This window comes from Geotrypetes seraphini, chromosome 3, assembly GCF_902459505.1.
Source record: "Geotrypetes seraphini chromosome 3, aGeoSer1.1, whole genome shotgun sequence".
In the NCBI taxonomy this organism is placed as follows: Eukaryota; Metazoa; Chordata; class Amphibia; order Gymnophiona; family Dermophiidae; genus Geotrypetes; species Geotrypetes seraphini.
The window spans coordinates 366,498,266-366,524,644 of NC_047086.1; the positions used below are offsets into that span (position 1 = coordinate 366,498,266).

Consider the following 26,379-nt stretch of genomic DNA (forward strand, 5'->3'; position numbering starts at 1 on the left):
TGGTCGTGGGGCTCAAAGGTCTCTCATACGAAGAAAGACTGGGCAAACTGCAGCTCTATACCCTAGAGGAGCGCAGGGAAAGGGGTGACATGATTGAGACATTTAAGTACGTCATGGGTCGTGTCGAGGTGGAAAACGATATATTCTTTCCCAAGGGACCCTCGGTCACAAGAGGGCACCCGCTCAAACTCAGAGGAGAGAAATTTAGTGGTGACACCAGGAAGTATTTCTTCACAGAAAGAGTGGTAGATCACTGGAACAGACTTCCGGTGCAGGTGATAAAGGCCACCAGCGTGCTCGACTTTAAGACTAAATGGGACATCCACGTGGGATCCCTACGAGGGTCGAGTTAAGGAACTAGGTCATTAGCATTCAGACTTAATGGAGTGGGTCAATAGAGTGGGCAGACTTGATGGGCTGTAGCCCTTTTCTGCCGTCATCTTTCTATGTTTCTATGTTTCTATATGGCAGTACTGTAGAGTTTGGGGTTTTTTGGTGGACTCACAATTTCCATCATGAATGCAGTGGTTAGAGTGGCTCATGGGCCTGGGTCCTCCTCTATGATTCACTAGCCCACCCCCCAGACTACTTAAATCACCTCTGTGCAGCTCTGCTAGGCTTTCCTTTGCCAGGTGCTGATGTACGTTTTTATTCCAATTTTTATGGCCCGGGTGGGGGGGGGGTCATTGATCACTGAGGGAATGTGTGGGGTCTATACTGATCACTTTGGATACCTTCTGGGCACTTAGACCTGTTTTTAGATCACCTAAGTCACAAATGTATAAGTTCCATTCAAAAAGAAAATAAAGAAAGAAAAAAACAAGTGATCAAGAGGACCGGAAGGGGTATCAGACAACCCGGCACACAAGGATTGAGTGCTGGGGGCAATTCCTCATTTAACCCCACGGAACCTCCACCACCTAATATTATTTTTTTATATATATATATAGTAGAAAGTGTTACTTGACTGTGTTGCTCATTTCTTAATACTTATTATAACTGTTGCGTTGCTACATTGTGTAACTAATGACCATTACTTAGCTTTAGCTTGCTGACAAACAAACAAATCTTTCCCCTGAACGCCAAAAGGTTTGTTTGTTTGTCAGCAAGCTAAAGCTAAGTAATGGTCATTAGTTACACAATGTAGCAACGCAACAGTTATAATAAGTATTAAGAAATGAGCAACACAGTCAAGTAACACTTTCTACTATATATATATATATATATAAAAATAATATTAGGTGGTGGAGGTTCCGTGGGGTTAAATGAGGAATTGCCCCCAGCACTCAATCCTTGTGTGCCGGGTTGTCTGATACCCCTTCCGGTCCTCTTGATCACTTGTTTTTTTCTTTCTTTATTTTCTTTTTGGTTTTCTCTGTGGATTTTGGTATCTGATTTTTACTGAATACATCTAAGCAAATAGATTGTGGAGTTGTCATAAGTTCCATTCAGGCAGCCTTGTAAAACTTTCAATTATCCCTCCAATATGACTTAAGTCTAGATCGGTTCACATCTCACCCTCATCCCATCCTAACCACTCCTTTAAAATCGCCCCTTTCAGCTCTGGGCGCACAGTGTGATTCAGAGGCCTAAAAAGTCTCTGGAAACGTCTAAAAACCCATTTCGATTATTAGCGGCACTTAGACGACCAGTCTTTTAGGTTGTCCAAGTGTTGATTTGGGCGGGTTTTTAGACATATTTCTGTTTCAATTATGATCCCCATATTGTATATAAAAGCTGCATGTAAAAATACAAATCATACATATTAAACAAACAAAACACATATAAAAATTCAATTTAAAGGAAAATAAATCTAAGCATGGTAAATATGAACAAAGAATGTTTAAAATGACAATCACATAAGTCAATGACCTAAATCTTCTGAAGATAGACTTGTCTATAATTATGGTGTATAATCATAATATACATACAAATGGATGTTTTTAAGGCATAAGAAGAGTATGAGAAAATTTTTACCAACCTAATAAACATATAGTGACATATCAATATCAGTATTTGTGTAAAAGCTACTTTTAACCCATGATGACAGTATGATAACTTCCTTATGATAATATAGCAAAATGAAAATCAACAGAATCTGTTGGAAGTTATTATAACCATGTTTATACATACCACTAAATTTTATTAGAAAGAAGCCACAGCAACATATGAATATTAACAATAACATCTGCATAAAAACAGCAATTTACAAACTGAGAAAAGAACAGTGAGGCAAATTCTATAAGAGGGACCTAAAGATAGAAACCTAAATAAATAGGCACCTAAGGTTAAGAGCCTAACTTAACCTCCCCTTCCCCCCTTTAAGGATGCCAAGGCTTTGTAAAGGGAGCACTTAATTTGTAATTTGCTTTCAATTATGAGCTTTAAAAAGCTCATAATTTAAAAAAAAATAAAATTAATTGGGTGATAGGCAAATATCTTAAGTGCGATTCTACAAAAGGTAGGCGCCTAATGCTAAAGTAGACAGGTTTAGGGGTGGAAAAGGACATAGGCGCTGCTAAGCACAGTTCTTTTAAGGACTTAGGCACCTAAGAATTTCCAGCTGCTGGGTCAGACCAGTGGTCTATCCTGCCCAGCAGTCTTCTCATGCGGCGGCCCCCGGGTCAATGACCAGTGCTCTAAATGAGTCCAGCCTCACCTGTGTACGTCCCAGTTTAGCAGGAACTTGTCCAGCTTAGTCTTAAAACCCTGGAGGGTGTTTTCCCCTACAACAGACTCCAGAAGAGCGTTCCAGCTCTCCACTGCTCTCTGGGTGAAGAAGAACTTCCTTACTTTTGTACGGAATCTATCCCCTTTCAACTTTAGAGAGTGACCTCTCATTCTCCCTACCTTGGAGAGGGTGAACAGTCTGTCTCTCTCTACTAAGTCTATTCCCTTCAGTATTTTGAATGTTTCGATCATGTCCCCTCGCAGTCTCCTCTTTTCAAGGGAGAAGAGGCCCAGCTTCTCCAATCTCTCACTGTACGGCAACTCCTCCAGCCCCTTAACCATTTTAGTTGCTCTTCTCTGGACCATTTTGAGTAGTACCGTGTCCTTCTTCATGTACGGCGACCAGTGCTGTACACAGTACTCCAGGTGAGGGCGCACCATGGCATGATAACCTTTTCCTACATTACAGGTGTTTATGTATTAAGTTAGGCGCAATTCACATACAATAGTAGTCTACATCAATGGTTCCCAACCCTGTCCTTGAGGACCACCAGGCCAATCGGGTTTTCAGGATAGCCCTAATGAATATGCATGGAGCAGATTTGCATGCCTCTCACTTCCATTATATGCAAATCTCTCTCATGAATATTCATTAGGGCTAGCCTGAAAACCCGACTGGCCTGGTGGTCCTCTAGGACAGGGTTGGGAACCACTGGTCTACATTATAGGTGCCTATCTTTTTAGACACCATTTACAGAATTTTCCCCTGTGTGCCTGAAGGATTCTTAGCAGTTTCCTTAGAAAATAAAACCTCATGTTTGCAAAAGCACTGCGTTATATAAACAAGCTTAAAAAAACCTTACCCTCGGATTCTGTATACTGTAGCCAAAGTTACACACACAAATCTGTGTGCATTTCCAATTTGTGCATGCAACTTAATTGCCAATCTGTGCCAATCTGTGCCAATAATTGCCAGTAAACAAGCAATTATTGACACTCATTAGAATTTACACACACAGTGAATCTCAAAAGGGGACATGTCCTGGAGAGCAGCATGGGTGGGTCATGAGCATGCCAAAAAGTTAGGTACACTGTTATAGAATATGCCGGATCCAAACACTTCTTAGGTACAGACATTTAGATCTGGTTTTCATTGGTTATAAATGTCTATGCCTAAATATTAAGCGGACAAGCGCTACACGTGATTCTATAAACTGCACCTAACTCTGGACACAGTTTATAGAATTGCACTATGCGCCGACCTTTTTAGCACCAATTTTTTAGATGACATACAGTACAATCTCAGCTCTCTGGCACCCATGGAGATTGGTGGATACCAAACGAGTATATGGAGCAAAAAGAAATTTAATGTCATATGTGCCTGACGTGGTCACATTTTGCCTGAGGGCTGCGTCAGAGGCAAAATTAGAGAGGAAAAACAGACAAGCTTACCAAACAAATACAGAGTATGCAAACATGAAAAATACACTTCTTACTGGTGCAAAAATACAGCAGCAGTAATCCTGCTGCAATACTCCTTCAACTACTTCCAGCAACCACTTCCTGAAGATTTCATACTGGCTGCAAATTGCCCATGATAAGAAGGTACCCACCTGAGGAAGTGTTTGGGAGGGGCCTTAGGCATCTGAGCCAATCAAGCCTTAAGCCCCTCCCTCTGTATCCTGGGATACAAGGGGGAGGAGCCTAAGGCCCAGATTGGCTCCTGGGAGGGGCCTTAGGCATCTGAGCCAATCAGGGCTTTGGGCCCCTCCCTATGTATCATATGATGCACTGGGGTGGGAAAGGCCCACCATTTTGAACTGGTGGGCCTACGAATAGGATGGACTGAGCTTCCCTCTCACTCCAAATTCTATAAAACGGTACGGGGGAGTTCAGAGGCTTGGAATAGGGTTTCGGGGATTTCTGGTGGCAGGAGGGAGTACCTTTTTGGGGGGGAAGGGGGAGGGGAGATGTTTGGGGGCATCTGGCACGGGAGTGGGCCTTCGGTGGCAGGAGGGAGTGGGCATCCCTCCAGCCATTTTGCTGCTGCAGATGGGAGTTGCCATGGCAGGAAAGAGTGGGCATACCTTCTGCCATTTTTTCTCACATGGGGGAGGTGGGGTTGGCATGGCAGGAGGAAGTGAGCATTTCTCCTGCTGTTTTCACTGAAATTGGGGGGGGGGTTGTTCTCAATGCTGGTTCGTTGGGGAAGGCAGTCATTGGCGGGGGGGGGGGCTTTTTTTTTCTTTATTTTTCTAATGGGGCAGATATCGTGCATATGTAATATACACAGCATCTGTGCCCATTAAAAAAAAGGTTAGACAGGTCTTGACCAATCGTTTTTTTGGGATTGTTAAAACAATTTTTTTAGTGCTTTGGGAAGCCATGTTACAGCATCAATCACTCTGCTAGTTTACATGACATTTTAATATTAATCAGCTTATTTGAATGGTCGGATCGAAGAATGAGCGATCATGCCATAAAACCAGATAGTGAACCGTTTTCTGTATCGGGTCAGGAAATGCAATCATCGCTAAAGCTGTTAAAAACAGGTTTAGCAACGATCGCTGGCTTTAGTGCATCTGGACCATAGTAGTTATGTCAGTGTGTAGTGTGAATGATTTTGCCTCTGTGTGTTGTGATGATCTTTCCTATTTCAATGGAGTTCTTTTCATTTTCTATCTTTTTGCTTATGGATTATATTTGGAAACTGCTTTGATCTTGCAGAGAGGTGGCTTCCAGGGCAGGCCGGCAGCAGTTACAGTGGCCAGGCCCAGGGAAGAGGTAGTTGGGGGAGTCAGGAGCTAGAAAGCTCAGGAGGGGAGGGGGGCTGGAGAAACAGCATGAAGGAAAAGAGGGAAGAGGGGTGGAGAAACAGCATGGAGGGAGGCCTGGAGAAGCATTTTGGAAAGAAAAGAGTGCTGTATAAAGAGTGCAGCAGAGTAGGGTAATGTAAAATGGGAGGGGAGAGAGAAATAGCAGGAGAGGAAGTTGGAAGGAGAAAGAGGGGCACCTGCGGGGTGTGGGGGACTGGGAGGAGAAAGGAAAGAAAGAAAGCCCATAGGGGAGAAGAGTTGGAGGAATGGAGAGAGAAAAATACTAAGACTGCAGAAGATGGGAAGGGGAGGACCAAGGAAATGGGTCAAATGGGGGCGGAATATGGGCGGGGTCATATGTTCTCTTCCTTTTTTTTTTTTTGTTTTCACAAATATGGTAAACCTATTCTCATCTCACTTTCTTCTGGTTTTATTGTTTCCTGTCACTTCTCGTCCTTTTTTCACTTTCGTCTTTGTCTCCACAGTGATCCCTCTTTACCCCAGCTGCTCTTTCCCCAGTCCCTCACAGCTGTTTTACATCTCTTTCAGCTCCTCTGCTCTTCTTCTGTCTCCTTCTTCTAGCAACCTTCTCCACACAATCCATGCCCCCTCTGTTCCTCTCAACCTATTTTACTACTCTCCCACAGATCCACTATCAGTTCCCTTGATTAAGCATGATGTTAAATTTTACTATGAATCTTTGCTCTGATCTTAAAAGTAGTCTGACAATATCCCCATCTCAAAACCAGAAATCTTCCACAGTGGCCTGTGGACATGGGAGTGCTCTACCAGGGATTTATCTTGTGCAGCCCTTCTTGCACCAAGCTGATCTAGACACCTTACTTAATTATTCAATTAGGCTTAATTAGTGCCAATAATTGAAAGTGCCATTAAAAAACAATTTAAAAATTAAATAGCCTGTAGGCACTTAATTCAGTAGGCACCTACCACTTCCAGGTAGGCATCTATTCTGAGGCACCTACCAGAAAGTAGGCGTTGTTAGGGGTGGATTTGGGGCGTGGTTTGACTTAGGGGCCAGTAGGCACCTGATATAGAGCACTCATTTATGCCAAGAAAACCCTGGCATAAATGGGAGTGCACCTAAGGTTTCTGTGCCTACCAACGCCTAATACCGCTTAGGCACTGCTAGGCATGATTCTATAAATGGCGCATAGCAGATGATTGATAATTGCACTCAGTGGCACCTACAAGTTAGACGCCATTTATAGAATCAGGGTGTTTGTGTTCAATGATTCTTTTACTAAGTTAGTGTTTCAGTCTTGCCAATGTATAAAAGATTAGAATGACATATAGCTGCATACACCACCTGTCACTTAAGACAGTTAAAGAATTTTAGGTGGAATTCTTATCCCATCTCAGGATAAAGAAAACTATCAGTCTACACAGAGAAATTTCCACATTGAAAATGGCCAATAGTTAGTCCATCACAATAGACTGTGTTGCTAGCTGTTTTTTGGTTGCAAAAAAAATCAATTATTTTAGGTTTGTGAACCACCTGTTTTATTGGACCATTCCGGTAGCACGACTGCACTTAATACCACCAGTGGCATAGAGAGAGTGAAAGGTGCCCGGGGGGAGAGGGGGTGCCCCTCCCTCCCTCGCTTTTGTCTCTGCCCCCCCTGTCTTTCCCCGATCCCACCTGAAAGTTGTTGCTCGCGGTGATCAACAACATGCTCCTTGTGACCCCGTTGGCTCTCTGCCTGACGTCACTTCCTATACGCGGCACCCAGAAGTGATGTCGGCGGGAGAACTGACAGGCGTCGCAAAAAGCACTTTGTTGACCACTGCGAACATCTTCAACTAGAGATATGGTGGAAGGGAAGGTGGGGGCGTGTGCATGTAGGGGAGGAATGGGAAGAGGTGGGAGTGAAGAAGAGGTGCCCGCCCGGGCTGCCCCCCTTGCCACCCCACCCCTTACTACGCCACTGATACCACCTCTTGAAGTGCTGCTAAATGCAACAGCATTATCAGCAGTTGTGATGGGTGCCATGCAGTTACATGCCACAAATATTTTTCCTGATTTTGCCCCACGGGACTTTTACCCAGGGCTGGTTTTTACTGCATGGCAGCCTTAAGTATGGGCCTGTGCTTCTGGTTGCCAGGTGTTAAAAACCGTGATAAGAGCTTTAGTAAACATGGCCAATGACTCACCTGCCTTTACAAATAAAACAAGTTGGCCTTGACAAAAAAAAATTTTGGAATGCAATATGAGGGAAATGAGATATGCCAAAGGAATGTTTTCATTTCCCTTTAGGTTTCTAGTTTGGAATTGTATTACCCTATTTACATAGCATTCTTAGAGCTGTGTGCTGTGAAAACATACGATGTATTTTGAGTATTCTCACTGGTTTTTTTCCTTAGGTATGCTTTTAGTAATGCTGATGAGCAAGACTTTGTAGTGAATTTCAAAGCTAACAAGTCATATGGTCGGAATCCCATCAAAATTACATGTAAGTTATTTGTTTTACATTATTAAAAGCTTTTTATACAAGAGGAAGGATGGCTTTATTTTACTTGGTTTCCATATACATTTTATTATTTTTATGTTGTGCCTTTGCTGTAGAAAATTAATAATGTAATACCTGGATATAGCCCCTAATTCTGTAACCTTAGCACCTAAGTGTAAGCTCCGTTTACAAGTTAACCTGCCCTTTTATGAAGCAACATTAGCATTTTGTATCGGCGACTATGATGGTAAAAGTTCCAAGGCTGGCGATAAAAAACGCTAACTCGTCTTCATAAAAGATGGGGTAAGATAGCAGATTTACAACATTTAGGGGTCCTTTTACTAAGGCACGCTAAATACTAAGGTGCACATAGAATATAATGGGCACCTTAGCATTTAGCGCGCCTTAATAAAAGGACCCCATACATACATAAAAGATAGATATGCTTTTTCTTTTCTGATATCCATTCTCAAATGTTCTCTTCATCATAATATTCACAAATAACGGAGAGAAAATATATACTCCTCTGTGATAATAACGTGGCATGTGTTCACAATAATCACAGCTCTAATTTAATAAAATTTATAATAAATAATTATGTGAAAAACTCAGACCCTGAACCCGTGAACTGGTGATGACACCAACTGAGGTTCACTGGGGGACCATCATCGTTTTCACTGTCCCCTAGTACCATCCATATTGAAACAATAAATACAGAAATAAATTTATCTGATTCGGATGGTAATATGCTGACGTAGAACCCCAGTGGTGTTGAAAGTGACTCGTGCTGCTAAAAACGATATTCTATGTTGATAGTAGTTTATTTCACTCTAATGACCCTGTCCCTGTTATCACCAGAGCTCTTCATCATAAGTCTGAAAAAAGAAAATGTATGCTTATAAAATTTTCTAAATTCATTATTTAAGAAACCATTTTAAAAGTAGAGATAAAAATAATTCCACCTCTCGGAACATTTAAATATGTTTGATAAAAAGATACATAAAATTTACAGAGCTCAAAAAAAAATTCTGAATTTTTGTGAGGCCCTAAGCTGTAATTTATTTAGCTTATAGGTAAATCTGGCACTGACGATGATGATTTATGATTTATTAAAATTTTCCATACCACTAAACATTCAAAATATCAACACGGTTTCTGAAAGTTATAATAAGCATAGAAACATGATGGCAGATTAAGGCCAAATGGCCCATCTAGTCTGCCCATCATCCACAGTAACCATTATCTCCTCCTCTCTCTAGGAGCCCACGTGCCTATCCCACACCTTCTTGAATTCAGACACAATCTCTGTCTCCATCATTTCTTCTGGTTCATGCATCTACTACCCTTTCTATAAAAAAGCATTTCCTTAGATTACTCCTGAGCCTATCACCTCTTAACTTTATCCTATGCCCTCTCATTCTAGAGCTTCCTTTCAAATGAAAGAGACTCAACTCATTTGTATTTATGCCTCCCCTCTCCTACTTTTCCTCCAAAATATACAGATTGAGATATTTAAGTCTGTCCCCATACGCCTTATGATGAATGCCACGCACCATTTCAGTAGCCTTCTTCTGAACCGACTCCATCCTTTTTGTATCTTTTTGAAGGTGGGGTCTCCAGAATTGTACACAATATTCTTTTTTTTTTTTTTTTTATTTATCAGATTTTCTATAACATTATCAAGTATCCACTTGTACAGAAAAGTTGAGTTAAGTAAATAAACAAATTTACATTATAATAATGTAAGACAAGCATAATAAAGAAATTAAAACTTAACTTCAACTCAAATCCTCAATCAACTCAAATCCAGAGATCCAAGTAATAGATTCAATAAGTTATTATGAAAAAACATTAATGAAAAAAAAGAAACTTGAAACATGGTCAACTGAAGGAAATGTCCAAATTAAACAGTAATGAGCATTCATACTATCTCTGCTCTCAGGTGAGCAGCCGTCAAGAAAGTTATCAATTGGGTAGGATCATAGAAGACATATTTTTGCATTTGATACTGTATTACACATTTATATTGGTGACGAAGAAAAAACGTTGCCCCTAAAGAAGTAACACCTGGTTTTAAAGTCAGAAATTCACGTCAGCGTTTTTGTGTGACTCATGCCAGGTCTGGAAACATTTGTATTTTATATCCAAGAAATTCTTTTAATTTATTTTTAAAGAAAAGTCTAAGCAACCAGTTAATGCTACTGTAAGGAGAAGTGTTGCCGGTACTACCATTTCCCTGTCTGAACGTTCCTGTTGATCATCTTGTAATTTTTCCCCTTGTTGTTATTCTTCTCTCCGTATAGGTAAATAGTAAACCTGGGCAAATGGTGGCAACAATTCTTCTGAAATTTCTAAGACCTCTGTTAAATAATGTTTTAACATATCTCTAGGAGTTGTTGTTGCGACTCTGGGAAAGTTAATCAATCTGAGGATATTATTATGCGATAAATTTTCTAAAGTCTCCAATTTCCTTCTCAGATTTGTATTATCTCTCACCAATGTTTCTGTGATCTGTTTAGAAGTAACATTGGATGTTTTAAGGTCTTGTAGTTCAATTTTAAGGTTTTTAATATCAACTTCTTTAACATTTACTTTTTGCTCCAACTGATACAATTGGGGCTTAATTGATTTAGCCAGGTCTGCCACGAGATCCCAGATAGCATCCAGAGTTACCTATTGAGGTTTGTTTAATATAGAGAAATATTTTTGAAATTGGGTTTTAACATCTTCACCAGTTGACCTCTCCTCCTGATGGCGACTCTCCCGTTCGCGGTTCACCCTCTGGGTAGAAACCTCAGGCTCCAAAGAACTCTCCTGCAGCTGTAGGGAGTCCAAGTCCAAACTCCCCTCTCTGATGTCTGAGGCCTCCGGGGAAGGAAGCACACCACCTTCCGAATGCTTCTCCTCCTGCGGGGAGCTGGCAGTCTGAGGGAGAGGGGGAGATGCTCGTCCCGGGGACGAGTCTCTGCCTCGCTACAGGGCGCCTTCAATGGGGTTGCTGACACCACTGACAGTTTCTGCATTCGGCACAGGAGCTCGTCAATATTGCCAAGTCGGACCGGGCCAGGTCACCGCGAGGCTCCAGTGGAACTATGGCCCCTCCTCTTCGGCATTGAATACCCAAAAGCAAAATATCTTAATGTTCAACCATTGAAATACAATAACCATTACTCTTCTTATCTAATCATAAAATAATGTTTGTAATAATCTCTTAAAATTCTTAGCTTTCTGCCTTTAATTCATTCAACAGTTGATCCCACTGGAAAGGAATTGACCAAAAAGTTTTTTTCTCTACTAGAATTCCATTATGCTTTAGAAAGGGGAGGCATCACAAATTGATGTGCCATAATTGACCTAGGAGCCCTCACAGGAATATATAGTACCACCATACGTGCTATAATGTGAATATGCTAGTTGCATAGGGGTAGGGTTACCAGATGTCTGGATTTACCCAGACATGTCCTCTTTTTAAAGGACTGTCCAGATGTTTCGATGGATTTAGAAAACCTGGCAGAGATCCCCCTTTATTCTCTGGAATACATGGGTGTCTTGATCAGCACGACAGATGGCCACGTCTATCTTCCAGAGGCATGCAGATAGAAACTTTGCTCTCAGATAATGGAACTTGCTAGTCAAGCCAGCCCTGCCACGTGACACTACCTCCAGGTGCTGAGTTCCATGGCAGCCACAATAGACATGGTTCCCTGGGCAAAAGCTTACAGGCGTCCTCTTCAAAACACATTATCATGCTAGTCACCTCAATCAGACTCCCTGCAGATACCCCTGTCCTGGACACCGGAAGCCCAGGCCAGTATGGACTGGTGGCTCTGCACTCAGTCATTAGCCAGGGGTATATCCCTCCACATATCTTCCTGGGTAATTGTGACTACAGATGCCAGCCTGTTCAGCTGGGGAGCTTTTTGCAATTGTCGTCCGAATAAGGGATGTTGGTCAACCACCCAGAGAAGTAGTCGATAGGCTGGAATTGCAAGCCATTGACTTTTGAGGACAAGTGGTCCAAATCTTCTCAGACTTTGCTACTGTAGTAGCCTCTGTCAATCGCCAGGAAGACATCAAGAGTGCCCAGCTAGGTCTGGAAGTCTTAGAAACATAACATAGAAACATAGAAGATGACGGCAGAAAAGGGCTACAGCCCATCAAGTCTGCCCACTCAGCTTACCCCACCCCTGTCTATGCCCTAATGACCCAATTTCCTTATCTTGACCCTCGTAGGGATCCCACATGGGTATCCCATTTATTCTTAAAGTCTGGCACGCTGTCTGCCTCGATCACCTGCACTGGAAGCTTGTTCTAATGATCAACCACTCTCTCTGTGAAGAAATACTTTCTGGTGTCGCCATGAAATTTTCCGCCCCTGAGTTTGAGCAGGTGCCCTCTTGTGGCCGAGGGTCCCTTGAGAAAGAAAATATCATCTTCCACTTCGACACGTCCCGTGAGGTACTTAAATGTTTCGATCATGTCTCCCCTCTCCCTACGTTCCTCGAGAGTGTAGAGCTGCAATTTGTTCAGTCTCTCTTCGTACGAGAGACCCTTGAGCCCCGAGATCATCCTGGTGGCCGTCCGCTGAACCGATTCAATTCTGCGCACATCTTTACTGTAATGTGGCCTCCAGAATTGCATACCTTGTGTGGTATGGTTCTTTTGTTCAATGTTCGGTAGTCTGTGCATATGCATATAGACCCATTATTCTTCCTAGCCACCACTATAGTTGAGGCATATAGACTTCGGGAATCTTTGATGATTCCAGCATCCAGTAACTCTCGCAGGTGCTTTCTAACAACTTGTATGTCTCCCTGTGCCAATCATCTCAATCTCTCCTAGAAGGGGTGTGGATCATGCATAGGTATGGGATATTCTACTTCTTTGACCAAACCTACCTCCCACTCATATGTTGAATATGTTGCTTCTGTTTAAAAGCTGCTGTATCAATCTGTCCTTCCAATAAGGAGAAAGAGGTGAGTCCTCAAAATTGAACAAGGATGGATCAATTTTTGATGTTGATGCCTTTTGCTGAGAACAGCCTGCAGTGATGGATCCCACTCTATATGCATCGGTTACTTGTGATCTTTTTTGTAAAATGATCTTTCTTGGATTCATTTCATACCCATATCTACACTTCATTTGTTTTCAGATCAGAGATGGGTAAAATGTCTCATTGTACTAATAATCTGCCAGGTAGAGTGCTCTCAAAGGGAGCATCTATCATCAATGGTTCATCTTTGGAGTAAGCTCTGCATAGCTGATAATTGCGGTTACTGTTCCAGGTAGCAACTTTTATAGAAAAGCATACCGAACCAGGCCCAAATCTTCTTCATGGGTCTGAGAATGATGCTGCCCTACTTTAACATAAGCCTCTTGGAGTAGTGGATGGATGGTTAATACATTGACACAGTCAGGATCCACCATCTCTTGGCACTTTAGGGCCAATCTCCCATACAGACTAGCATTAGTACCGATAATGATTAGAGTGCTGTCCCTTCCTCAAGCTTCAGGACACACTAGTGCCATCACGGATACAGTTTCATGAACTCCTGACTATCACATAACCTTGGTATGGGTAACTGCTTTCACTGAGGCCCCATATGGGTGATCTGTGGCCCACTGTTTAATAGTGCCTTCACTTATTTCCCTTCTACTTTCACAGAGACTACTGGTGTGGGTCCGATCAATCCTTTCAGTGTAGTAGAGGTAAAAACTGGTTTGTTATTGGAACTGTTTGCCTTGTGGATTCCCCTGAATTTTCCCTGTGGTTTGGTGGGCTTAGTTTCATGCGGTGCTCTTTGTTGCCCTATCTGGCATATGGAATTACTGTTTTGCCAGTAGCTTCCTTCTGTATATCTGTAGTCAGAAGTATGCCTAGCCCTTTCTTTGTTGTTGTAGTGTGTATTGGGAGATGTTTGAGTCTCCTTGTACTTCTTGTCATTTTCAGAGTTCTTTCTCTCTGGCTCTCTCATTTGCGCCTCCTTCAGGGCTGCAACTTCCTGTCACAGCTCAGCCACTAGAGCAGTGGTTCTTAACCTGGGTTCGACCGAACCCCAGGGGTTCGGTGAGTCAGTCTCGCGGGTTCGGCGGAGGTCAAAACACACCTCCAACTCATATAGCGCTTTGGTCAATCATCTATCAGTTATTCAGTGATTTTGATCAAGATTGATCGTGTACTCGGTTTCTTGATCTATCAATCTGTAACTAACGCCTTATATACATCAATCAATTCCTGATCAAAATTTGTGATTTAACTGATAGATGATTGAATGTGACCGAAGCGCTTATGATTCGTGATGATATGCCCCGCTTGTCCATAATTGGCTACAGGTGATCACGCAACATCGCTTGGCCTATCTGTGCTGCAGGGGATTTGATGCGCACAGTAGTCGAATTGTAACTGTTGTGATGGTACGTCGTGTGATACCTATCTTAATATTTTAATCCCTTACTAACTATGTCGAGCAAAATACGAAAGTGGTCAGACAAATATGTACAATATGGATTCACATGTATAACGGAATGTGATGGGAGTCAGCGTCCTAATTGCATGATTTGCAATGCCAAGTTGAGTAATTCTAGTCTAGCTCCGGCAAAACTAAGGGAATAAAGAAGGGTTCGGTGAACACGCATATGAAACTGGTGGGGTTCAGTACCTCCAACAAGGTTAAGAACCACTGCACTAGAGTCTACAAATCCTTCTCTTGATCCATAGTCAGCACAGTAGTCACTACTTCTTAACCCTTGGAATAGGCACAGCACTATCCTATGTTCTCAAGGAGGCTATTTCTTTTTGTAAACACCTAATAGACTCTGTTAAGCAAGCCACTTCATTCATCTGGACAAAAGAACTGACATAATTTTTTTTTTTGCCCCTATCAAAGCCAGACTTACTGCCTCATGTTCTTCTTCATCTCTGATCTCTTTGAGGAACTGTTAAAACCCAGGAGGGTTTGTTTTTCTCTCATGGAGCCTCAGGTGCATGATCATTCTGTCAGCATGGGGACTACCTCTTACTAGTTGGTCTATCATGTCAAAGATTTTTTCTTTAGAGTGCTAGGCCATCCTTTCTGACTTCTTTCCTGAGCAGAGCTTCTAGCCTCCAGAGATAATCTGAAGGTTTTTCTTCCTCTTTTTGACATGTGTTTCTAAGTCAAAAATACGGGTTAGACCCACTTTATTCAGTACCAAATATACTTTCTAATGCTTATAATAATAATAACTTTATTTTTTCTATACCGCCACAATCTTGCGACTTCTAGGCGGTTTACAGTGAAGCGGGCTGGACAATCAGCGAATTCCAGAATACAATTGGCGAAGATGTCACTGAACAGTCAGTGGAAACAGAATACAATTAGTGAGAATGCACAATATCGACATGTTAATAATTTTAGAAGGGGTATCTGACTAGGAGATAAATCTATCGAACAGAACTATCTTAATTTCTTTCCGAAATGCACCGTAGGTCAACCCGGCTCTGTTGATGTAATTGCCTAGCCAGGTCTGCTGTTTGCTAGGCACTCCTCAGCTGAAACTTGGGGGTTTTGTGTTTTTATAGCCCCAAATATTTCTAGAGCTGGGCCCCTTAGGCTTTTGCCTATTCATCGTCTTTTTCCATGGCAGGGCACACCCACTCCTAAGATGAAAACAAAAACTGTGGATACAAATGTTCTGGAGATAATTTATTAAACACTGACATATAAAACCATAAAAATTCAATTTAAAAAGTACAATGATAAAAATCTAACCGGACCCTACACGGTCTGTGTTTCGGCGAACACGCCTTCCTCAGGGGTCCAATGGTTTGCAACCTCACATATAAAGCGTTTTTTTGCTACTTCAGCTTGTCTGCGGTGTTCTTTGCTCACATGTTTAAAGACAATAGATTCAATTCTTTATATGTGAAGTTGCAAACCATTGGACCCCTGTGTTGACCGAAACACGGACCGTTTAGGGTCCAGTTGGATTTTTATCAGAGTATTTTTTATCATTGTAGTTTTTAAATTGAATTTTTATGGTTTTATATGTCAGTGTTTAATAAATTATCTCCAGAACATCTGTAGCCACAGTTTTTGTTTTTGTTTTCATCGGTGAATTGTTTTCACTGTGGAACATTGGGTCTCCCCATTTTTCTTTGTTGTGCTACACCCACTCCTGCACCATTTGGGTAGCTTGCTAAATCCAATTTTCATAATCATCATCTTCTCCAGTCACAGGAAATCTGTCTGAAAAAGTTCTTAACCTCTTATAGACAGGGTTTTCTCTTTTGAGTTTTTTTGGTTATTTTCTAGCACCTTTCCTACTGCTAGAATAAAAGAGGCAGTGTCATTAGAAACCAGTTTCTCTGAGAGTGAGCATTGGTTTATTGTCAGCTAGTGTTCTACCTTGCTGATTTAAGAATTTAGTGAGTTCCTTCTGTAGATGCTATCCTCTATTTGTTCTAAGGGGCCACTAGCTTCCTTCACTGTCTAAATCTTCTAGGGTATGGTCTCAATGTCTGGTACAATTTTCTCTGGACGTATCCTAGGATCTGTGTCATAAGGGCATACATAGAGAACTAGTAATTTTTCCTTTGTGAAGTCCCTCATTCTACCTAGGATTTTTATTCCTTCTACTTTTGTGTTTCTCTCTAGTACAGTCTGAATTTCCTGTGAATTAATTCTCAAAGGAACCTCTTGTAACAGAAAGACCCTTGCAGAATCAGTTCCCTCTCTTGTATATCAATTTAGTTTGCATTGCCATTTTCACAGTAGTATCCTAAAAGCACAAAAAGCAGTTTCTATTTCAAAACAAATCTCTGCCCCTCTGGCACACTGATACAGTAGCCAATGTGCTTCAAAGTGACTAGAGTGGAGTGCTTCAAAATATAACAAAATTGAGGTAAGCTCTAGAGAATGAAACGGCTACAGGGACGGGGCGGTGAATGGGATGGCGGTGACGGTGATGTGGTGGTGAATGGGATGGCAGTGACGGTGATGGGGCAGTGAAGGGGATGGTGGTGACGGTGACGGGGTAGTGAAGGGGACGGTGGGCCGCGGACGGTGCAGTGACGGTGACAGATTTTTTTCCCCATGTCATTCTCTTTGGGATAGGTCCCTGCTGCTCGGGCACCACTTGTGTAACCTCTGGCCTCCTATGGTACCCTAAGGCTGGTAATTTGCACAGGAGGCGTGCCAGAAGAACACTATCAGGTAAAAAGAGATTAAATAGGACAAATAGAAATTCACCCTTTACCATGTATATTCAGAGTTCTGGGATACTGATCCCCAGAACTATATGGATTGAGATAGCCAGCTAATTAGAGAAATTCTCTGCCAGCTCCGACAAAACTATTCACCAGAGAGAGACTAACTGTTTCTCCCTCCTCCCAACTGCTCCCTTCCCCTTCTCACTCCAATTGCTTTCTGTCTTTTCTCTACACTGTTTCTCAGGCTTGGGGAAAAAAAACCTCTGAATCTTCAAAAGAGCCAATAGTAGCTCTCTGCTCTTGCAAGTGGGAGGAGTGGGAGTGGGGAGAAGTCTATGACAATAGAGGCAATAGCAGCTCCCTGCCCCTTGAAACCTCTGAAATATTCAGTGAACAGAGGAATCCCCTCTCCTCACATGTAATACTGTATTGTGGCTCTTGTCACAGGTGTGGTGTTATAGGCTGGAGTGGACTTCGAAAGTAACTCCAGTAGATGCAACCTAAGGCAGTGCCAGGCAAACTTCTGTGTCCCAGAAATGCCAAAATAAGATAATAGTAAAGTATTTGTTTTCACATTTATTGTTGGGCAGACATTTCAGGTCTTTATCTGCTGTCATTTACTATGTTACTATCATTTACTTCATATTTGAAGTTTTTCTTTTTACAGTAAGCAGCCTAGGAGTCAGTGAGGATCTTCAGCAAAAGCTTGAGGATGTTATGGTTAACAGGAGTGTTCTTACCCTTGGCAAGGTTCTGGGAGAGGGTAAGTAAAAAAAAAAAAATCCTTGAGTTTCAATGTCTTTATCTTAGAACATATTTCTCAACCTTTCTTCTGTGGTGACACACCTGACACAGTATTCACATGTGTGATACAATGAACACCACAATTAGCAACTGAACAAAGGAAAAAAAACCTCAAGATGTCATTTCATTTCTGCTAACAATGATGCAAGGGAAATACAGGTACAATAGTGGCGACTGCTGGGATGAATTGGGAGTTGGTGGGTTAAGGCTTGCTACATTTCCATTTAGGACTGGTGGCAGAAGTGGTGACCAGTTAAGGAAATTTCAGGTGCTTGACTTCCTGGTTCACAGCTCTCTCCAACTTGCAGCAATGTAAAGGAAAGCACAAAAATTGCTGTCAAAGTTTTAGTGACAAACCTCCAAGCTCTTGGTGACACACCAATATGTCCCAACAGACTGATTGAAAACCACTGTCTTAGAATGAGTGTACTTCAACAGCAAAAACCTTGAAGCCACTTACATTCCTTCAGCTTAACTTTATCCCACCTGTGTCAGGGTTTTTTTTTAGGGATGGACAGTCAGGAATTTTTGTTTCCTTTTTTTTCCCTTTTTGTTTGTTACAGATGCCTGACTTAAGTACGACTCGTAATTAAGAACAGGGTTGCAGCTTCATTTGATTTCACTGAGCAGTATTTCTAGTGGCATAGACTTCTACATTCTCCTGCAGCAGATTCAAGAATGATACATAGCCACATTGAGAACAGTGTGTGGTTGTGTATGCTGTACGTTAGAGGGAACACTGGTAGGGACAGTTGGCCCTTTTGTCAGCTGGGAGCAGAGGTAAGCAGCAAGAATCTTAAAATCTACAAGTTCTGAGTTACACACAAATCCAACTTAAGAACAACTTTGAAAATGAAACTCGTTCTTAACCTGGGGACTGCCTGTACTGTTAAGAGTGCACTATTTTCATATAGTGTGCACTTTTATTAAAAAGTGCATACTATCCCCCAGGTGTGCAAATCTGTGCATATTCCAAATTGTGTGTGCAATTTAGTAAACAAGCCAGTCCATGTTGATAATTGCCAATTAACAAGCAATGTTTGCCACTAATTAGAATTTACTGGCACATCTTTCTAAAACATTATACACTCTGTAAAGTGGAGCACATAAATTCTACTGTGCAGATCTCAAAAAGGAGCGTGGCCAGGGGAGGGGCATGTGCAGGTCATGGGCATTCCTAAAAGTTAGGCGCACTGTTTTAGAATATGCCCAAAACACAGAATACGCCCATTCTCAATTTAGTTGCAGGTATTTATGCCATATTTTTTAGTTGGCATAAATGGCTGTGCCTAAATTTTATTTACGAGGAATGGTGCTATGCATATTCTATACATTGCATCTAACTTTGGATTTTAGAATAGTACTAAGTGTATTTTTTTCGACACCAATTTCTTAGGCAACATAAATAGAATTTCTCCCTATATGCACATAGGTGGCAATTCAGTAAATTGGTGCCAAGATGTAGGCATCACAGGGGTGTGTGTTTAGGGCCAATTCTATAACGGCTTAAGGGTGCTGCTAAACTGTTATAGAATACTAGCACATATCCACATTGATGCACTAAAAATTAAGCTGGCCCACTTTCTACAGGTCAATGGCTTGCATAAGGTAGCATGCCTAATATTTTGTGTATTGCATTGTGGCCTGCCAATGTTCCACCCAGATGAACACTCCTTAAAGTTGCACACTAACCCTCAATTCTGTATATGGCACCTTAATGTTGTGTGTGCAAATTGATGTACACATCCGATTTGCATGCACAACTTAATTAACAAGCTTAATCGGTGCCAATAATTGGCAATTAACACATAATTGAGGCTAATTGGAGCTAATTAAAAATTACACTCACAACTTGATAGGCATATTCTATAAAGTGCTGCATGCCAGTTCTAGTGCATTAATCTGAAAAGGGGGTGTGACCATGGGAGGAATATGGGTGAATTGTGAGTGTTCTTAAAATGTATATAAACTCTTATAGAATGCGTCTGATGCATACACAAGTTAGGTGCAGTTATTTAGGCCTGGTTTTTGTTGGCCTAAATAGGTGCACCTAAAAGTTATATAATGCACTGGTGCTTAGCAAGATTCTATAAGATGCTTATACCTTCTATAAAATCACTCTAAATGCCGTTCTAGTTGGCACTGATTTTTTTTGGGCACCATATGCCCTAAGCAATTTAGGCACCCTGTTATAAAATAATGAATGTCACTTATGTGCATAATCCCAATTATAGTTCTACTATTCTATTACCTGGGCTCACTATTAGTGCCTTAATTTAGGAGTCAGCTTATAAAATTGCCTTTATAGTGTGCACTCTTTCCTGATAGTGCACATGTGCATGAACCAGTATGCATGTGTGAAACATACATGCTATATTCTGAAAAAGTAAGCACTAACCCCCAAATTCTATATATGGTGCCTAAAAATTCAACGCTGACCAGAACAGCGCTTAATACAATTCTATAAAATGCATTTGCCATATATAGAATCACACTTAGTGGCCATATACATTAGCTAACATTTAGATGTACCTAGTTAGGCCAGTGAAAACCAGGTGTAAATATCAGTACCTAAGTTGTGTTCAGATTGGCCATATTCTGTAGCAGTGTACCTAATTTTTGGAGCACCCATGCTGTACCTATGGTCAAGCCCCTTAAGAGATTTGTGCACCAGAATTTATGTGCACCACTTTATAGAATGTGCTTGCTTGTTAATTGCTACATTGGCGCTGATTAGCTTGTTAAAGAAATTAAGTTGCATGTGCAAATTGGCAGTATGCACCGATCTGTGGTGCAACTTTGGTCGCACTCTACAAAATCTGGCCTTAAGTGCACATAGTGCAAACTCTTTAAGAATATACCCCCAGATTCTATATATAACACCCAAATGTTGGTGCAAAAATTTACACACGGATTGAAGGTAAGTGTGCAAATTAATTAGCTAATAACTCATTATCTAGCACCATGTTCTATTCTATAACCTCGTGTATCAAAATCCCCTATTGCGCAACTCAAAAAGGGGATGTTTGAAAAATTTGCACAGAGTTATAGAATTCCAACATTCCCACACCCAAATGCCAAGAGTTGTGTGCCGGCATTTACTCCAGATTTGAGCTTTACATCCCACTAGGATAAATACAGAATTCCCAACTCAAAAAGCTAAGAATCTGCCTTGATGAAATCAAATCATGGTTGACATCCAACAAACTTCAACTAAACCCATCCAAAACTGAGCTATTATGGATATGTAGAGAGTCCTTTATAGCCTCTCAATCCTCTCTCATCTGGGATAACACCAGTCTCGTGCATCATCCTAGATGCCAACGTTACATTATCAGCATAGATCTCCAAGGTGGTGTCCTCATCATTCTACCACCTACGCCAATTGAAGCATCTTCAGCGATACTTTTCCAACTCAGACTTCACTCATCTGCTATATGCCTTTGTGCTATCTTGCCTGGACTACTGTAACAGCTTGTACGCTGGCCTTCCTATGAAGGAACAACGTTGACTACAAAGAATCCAGAAGGCTATTGAAAAACCTCGGTCCTTTTGATTCCATTACCCCAGCACTGAATGAAGTACACTGGCTACCCATAAGAAAGCAGGTCATCTTCAAACCTTTAAATGCTTCCACAACATGACTCTCTACTATATAGCAGAAAAACTCCTCATCTATCACCCAACCAGACTACTCAGAATGCAGCTGGTACGTCAACTATGTATCCCACCATCTCATCAACTCCAACTAGAAACCACTCGGAAAGGATCCTTCTCTCATAGTGTGACAAAACTGTGGAACCAGCTTCCCCCAGACATTCGAGCTATAGATAGTCTGCTTTCCAGGAAGCGGTAAAAACCATACTGTTCTCAAACCATTACGTACTTGCTCTGAGACCTTAAATGCCAAGCTATAGCGGTCTGTAATTGAAACCGATCACCAAAGGCTCATTGATAATTAACATAGAAACATAGAGTATGACTGCAGAAAAGGGCCGTCGGCCCAACAAGTCTGCCCACTCAAAGAACCCTCCCCCTAAAAGAACCCTCCCCCTAAGCATTTTCCCGGAGTGTACCCACATGTTGTGACATACTTTTCTGTACGAGTACCATTCCAACATCTACCACGGTCCCATTAGTCTCATGGCTCCAGTTTAATCTCATGGCTCCATTGTTACCCTTAATCCAATGCCTCAAGTTTATTACGAATCCAATGACTCTAGTACATTGTGAATGTACCTCTGTAACCTGTACGTCTCCAGTCTAGTTGTAAATGTACCTCTGTATCCCTTTATCAAATTCTCCAGTATATTATGAATGCATCCTTAATCCACTGTCTCCAATATATTGTGAATGTACTGCTGTAACCTTTTCTGGGCTCCCGGGGAAGACGGGCTATACAACTAAATAAATAAATACTAGCACCCAAATTTAAGCATGGGATGAGCTCTAAGCGCTATTCTAGAAAGAGTGCCCAACTTGGAGGGCTCTATATAGAATAGTGCTCTGCGCCAGTTTTTCCCATCTCCCAAATTTGGGCACCATTTATTGATTCTGGGCCACTGTATGCACTCTTATCAACAAATGACATTCATTTCAGACGACAGCCTTTCTCTTGTTTCTACTTATTTTGTCATTACAGTGGAACCTTGGTTTACGAGCATAATTCGTTCCAGAAGCATGCTCGTAAACCAAATTGCTCGTATATCAAAGCGAGTTTCCCATAGAAAGTAAGGGAAACTTGCTTGATTCGTTCCCACCCCCCGAGGCCAGCAGCACTGCTCTATCCCCCTGAGAACCGGCATTACACCCCCCGCTCAAGAAGCCCCCCCCCCCCGCCACGGTCCGGAATCCCCAACGCAATTCAGCACCCCCCCTCCCCCGCCACGATTCGGCATCCCCAATGCGATTCAGCACACACCCCCCGTCACGATCCAGCATCCCACACACGATCCGGCACCCCCCACGCCGCAATCGGGCACTCACACGAACACTTCGCTTACCCTCCATCTGGCACCCGGCACCAACGCACAGGACATGCCAGTGCCCGAAGATCTGCAGTCCTTTTTGCTGGGCCTTGAGCATCTGCGCATGCTCAAGGCCTTTGAGTTCCTGGTCTCTCCGAGATTCTCGGAGATATGAGAATCTCGGAGAGAGCGGGAGCTCGAAGACCTTGAGCATGCGCAGATGCTCAAGGCCCAGCAAAAAGGACTGCAGATCTTCGGGCACCGGCATGTCCTGTGCGTTGGTACCGGGTGCCAGATGGAGGGTAAGCGAAGTGTTTGTGTGGGTGGGGGGTGCCAGATCGCGGTGGAGGGGGGTTGCCGGATCATGGGGGGAGGCACTCGTACATCGAGGCAAGCTCGGTTTGCGAGGCACCAATTTTGCAAATGTTTTACTCGTCTTGCAAAACACTTGCAAACCGGTGCACTCGTAAACCAAGGTACCACTGTACTTATATTCAGGATCAAACCAAACTGTGCAGTTTGTCCACTGGTGCACCACCACCACCACCACTCTGCCCACTTTACCACTTCCATTGAGAGGAGACAGTGGGCCAAAAGCTATTTTTGGACCCTCTATATTTGCATCTTTTGTGGATCCATTGCCCACACAGTCTTTGGTAATGCACTGCTTATATTTGTTAGAGCATCATCTCCAAGCGAATGTTTTGCATTGCATCAGATTTGCAAACTCCAGAAGGTGCAAATACTTTCATGTTTCAGTATATTTTAAGAATTACATAAAATATTGCATAGTTGCCAAAGTATGAATAAAACATTAGTCAAACAGAAGACAAGAAGTAGACCAGGCTGTGTCAGGGGTTGAGCTGTTAATATGAACATATACAAATTAAAACCAAATAATGATCATAAGATTAATAAATGATACAAATAAATCATATAAAACTCCATAAATATATGGCACATTATGCTCTGAGTTATACTGCATTGTTGCTATGTGAGTAAATAAGATTTTTAATTGGTTTGTTCATTATGATCTATGGAATAGTGATTAGTTTTTGATCTTCTGAAACAGCTCTTTTGTTCTCACTTGGTGCCAATAATGCACGTCTTAGTGGTTTAAGTAGTTTAATTTTTTACCTCTAGTTGTTTTATAGCAATTTGTTTTTAAAGCTGTGCAGTGCTCATAACCTGTGATCTGGAGTTGTGAGAAAAAAATGCTAGCTTCTAGAACAAGATGGCAGATTCTGTTGAACTGCTGGCTGAGAGGAGTGCTGCTGCTGTACTTGGAGAGCTGGTGAGAAAATTAGGTTTTCAATTGATTTGTGCACTGTGATCTGTGGAATAGAGTGATCAGTTTTTAATGCTCCAAATAACCCTTTTGCTCTTACTTGGTGCCAGTGATGCATATTTTAGTAGTTCATTTTTATCCACTAGTTATTTTGCAGCAATTTGCTTTTAAAGCTGTGCAGTACTTAGAACATTTGCTCTGGAACTGTAGGCAATAAAGCTAGCTTGTAAAACAAGATAACAAATACTGCTGAACTGCTGGCTGAGAGGAGTGCTTCTGCTATGCTTGGAAAACTTGTGAGCAAATGAAGTTTTTACGAAATTCTCCTTCAGGTAGGTGCCTCTTTGAGAGTTTGGCACTCACATCGTTACACAAATACAAACATATTTTTCTCCTGGAGGAATTTATGCGCTACTGCGCAATGCAGAATTTGTGCAGAATTACCTGAGGTCTGTGCAGATTTTTGTTGTTGGATCGGCACTCCATTGCTGCGGCCTGAATCACTGCCAACAAAATCTTCGGGTGGCCTGCATGGGCTCTGCAGGCTTCCCTCTACCATGGTCCCACCCTCAATGATGTCACTTCCTCTTTCTTCAATGGGACCACAGTAGAGGGAAGCCTGCAGAGCCGGCAGCAAATTATCATTAACTGGAATTGCCCTCGCAGAAGTAGTGGACAGGAATGCTGGATTGGGGACAATGGAGAGAGTGTGAAAGATGCTGGCTGGGGGAAATACCTGAGGTCTACACAGATTTTGGTGTTGGGTGACAGTCCCTCACTGCAGCCCGAATCACTGCCAGCAACATCTTCAGGCAGCCTGCAGTCTGCAGGTTTCCCTCTACCACACTCGATGATGTCACTTCCTCTTTTTCAGCGGACCGCGGTAGAAGCTAGCAGAGCCAGCAACAGGTTGCCATTAACTGGAATCAGCGTCTCAGAGGTAGTGGAGAGAAATGCTGGATTAGGGACAATGAGGACTGAAAGTTGCTGGTTGGGGGAGGACAGGGGTGAGAGAGTGAGGGTTGCTGGTCTGGGGGTAGGGGACAGGGGTGACAGATGTTGGCTGGGGGGGAGAGAAAGAGGTTGGCTTTTTGTTTTCTCAAGTATAATATAATGAAAATACTGAATTATACAGAAATTCTGGATGATAATTAGCAAAGATATTGTGTAAATGTTAAATAAACTTACAGAATTTTGAATTTCTTTGCACTGAATTCCTCCTGGAGCAATGGTTGACTGCTGAACTGAAAGCTTATGATACAAGTTATAGTTTAAACTTTAAATGAAAACTGGCTATATGGGGACCCTCTTTACATCCTTCTTACATTTACTTGTTCTGCCTTTTTTATGGTTTTATGTCTCATATTTATGGCGTTATATTTGGTTTGTTTATATTATTTATTAGTCTTATGATCATCATTGTTTGGTTTTAATTTGTATATGTTTATATTAACAGCCCTACCCCTAATGCAGCCTGGGAGGCAAAACGTGGCCACGTTGGGTGTTTGTTTTAAATAAATTGTTCGTTGCTATTATTTGCTGGTCTGCTTCTTCTTGTTTTCTGCTGTGTTTGTAGATCGCTGCCTCTTCATATTCTGTGTAAAACATTAGTCAAGTCAAGATAATTATGCACTTGCCTGGATTTCTCCACAACTAGATCCTTAGAATTTTTGTTTACTGTGCACAAGACTTAATTCTTTAAGATAACAAGATATATGATATCATAAAGGAATGGATACAGTAGCATAGCGAGGAAGGTTGTCGCCCAGGGCAGTAGCGCCTGGCATTTGCCATGCCATGCGCCCCTCACTCTTTCTCACTGCACCGTGTGCCCCCTCTCTTCCCTGATGCTTGAGTGCCCCCTGACCCCCACGTAACTCTTGACAAGTTTGCTGGTGTGAGCAGAATCTTCCATGTGCTGCTCGCGCTGGCCTCAGCTCCCATCTGACATCACATCCTGGTCTCGAGGCTGGCGCGAGCAGCAAGTGGAAGATGCTGCTCACACTGGCAAACATTTAAAGAGGTATACAGGGGGGCAGAGAAGTGCCGGCAGCGATTCCCCCGCAAAGATGGCATCAGGGGTGGGCCACACCTCCCCCCTCCGTTACTACACCACTGGGTAGATATTCAGCCATCAGCAGTTCCTCAGCCACTTACAGCCATGGGTTGAATTAAC

General features: G+C 42.1%; 1 protein-coding gene across 2 annotated transcripts in view; it reads left to right on the plus strand.

The window, feature by feature from the left end:
- Positions 1-26,379, plus strand: part of MERTK (MER proto-oncogene, tyrosine kinase) — a 226,077-nt gene that overhangs the window by 140,228 nt on the left and 59,470 nt on the right. For both annotated transcript variants that reach the window (XM_033936512.1, XM_033936513.1), the window contains 2 exons: positions 7,869-7,957; positions 17,812-17,907. In XM_033936512.1, the coding sequence (XP_033792403.1) occupies positions 7,869-7,957; positions 17,812-17,907 (185 nt within the window). The remainder of the gene's footprint in view (positions 1-7,868; positions 7,958-17,811; positions 17,908-26,379) is intronic.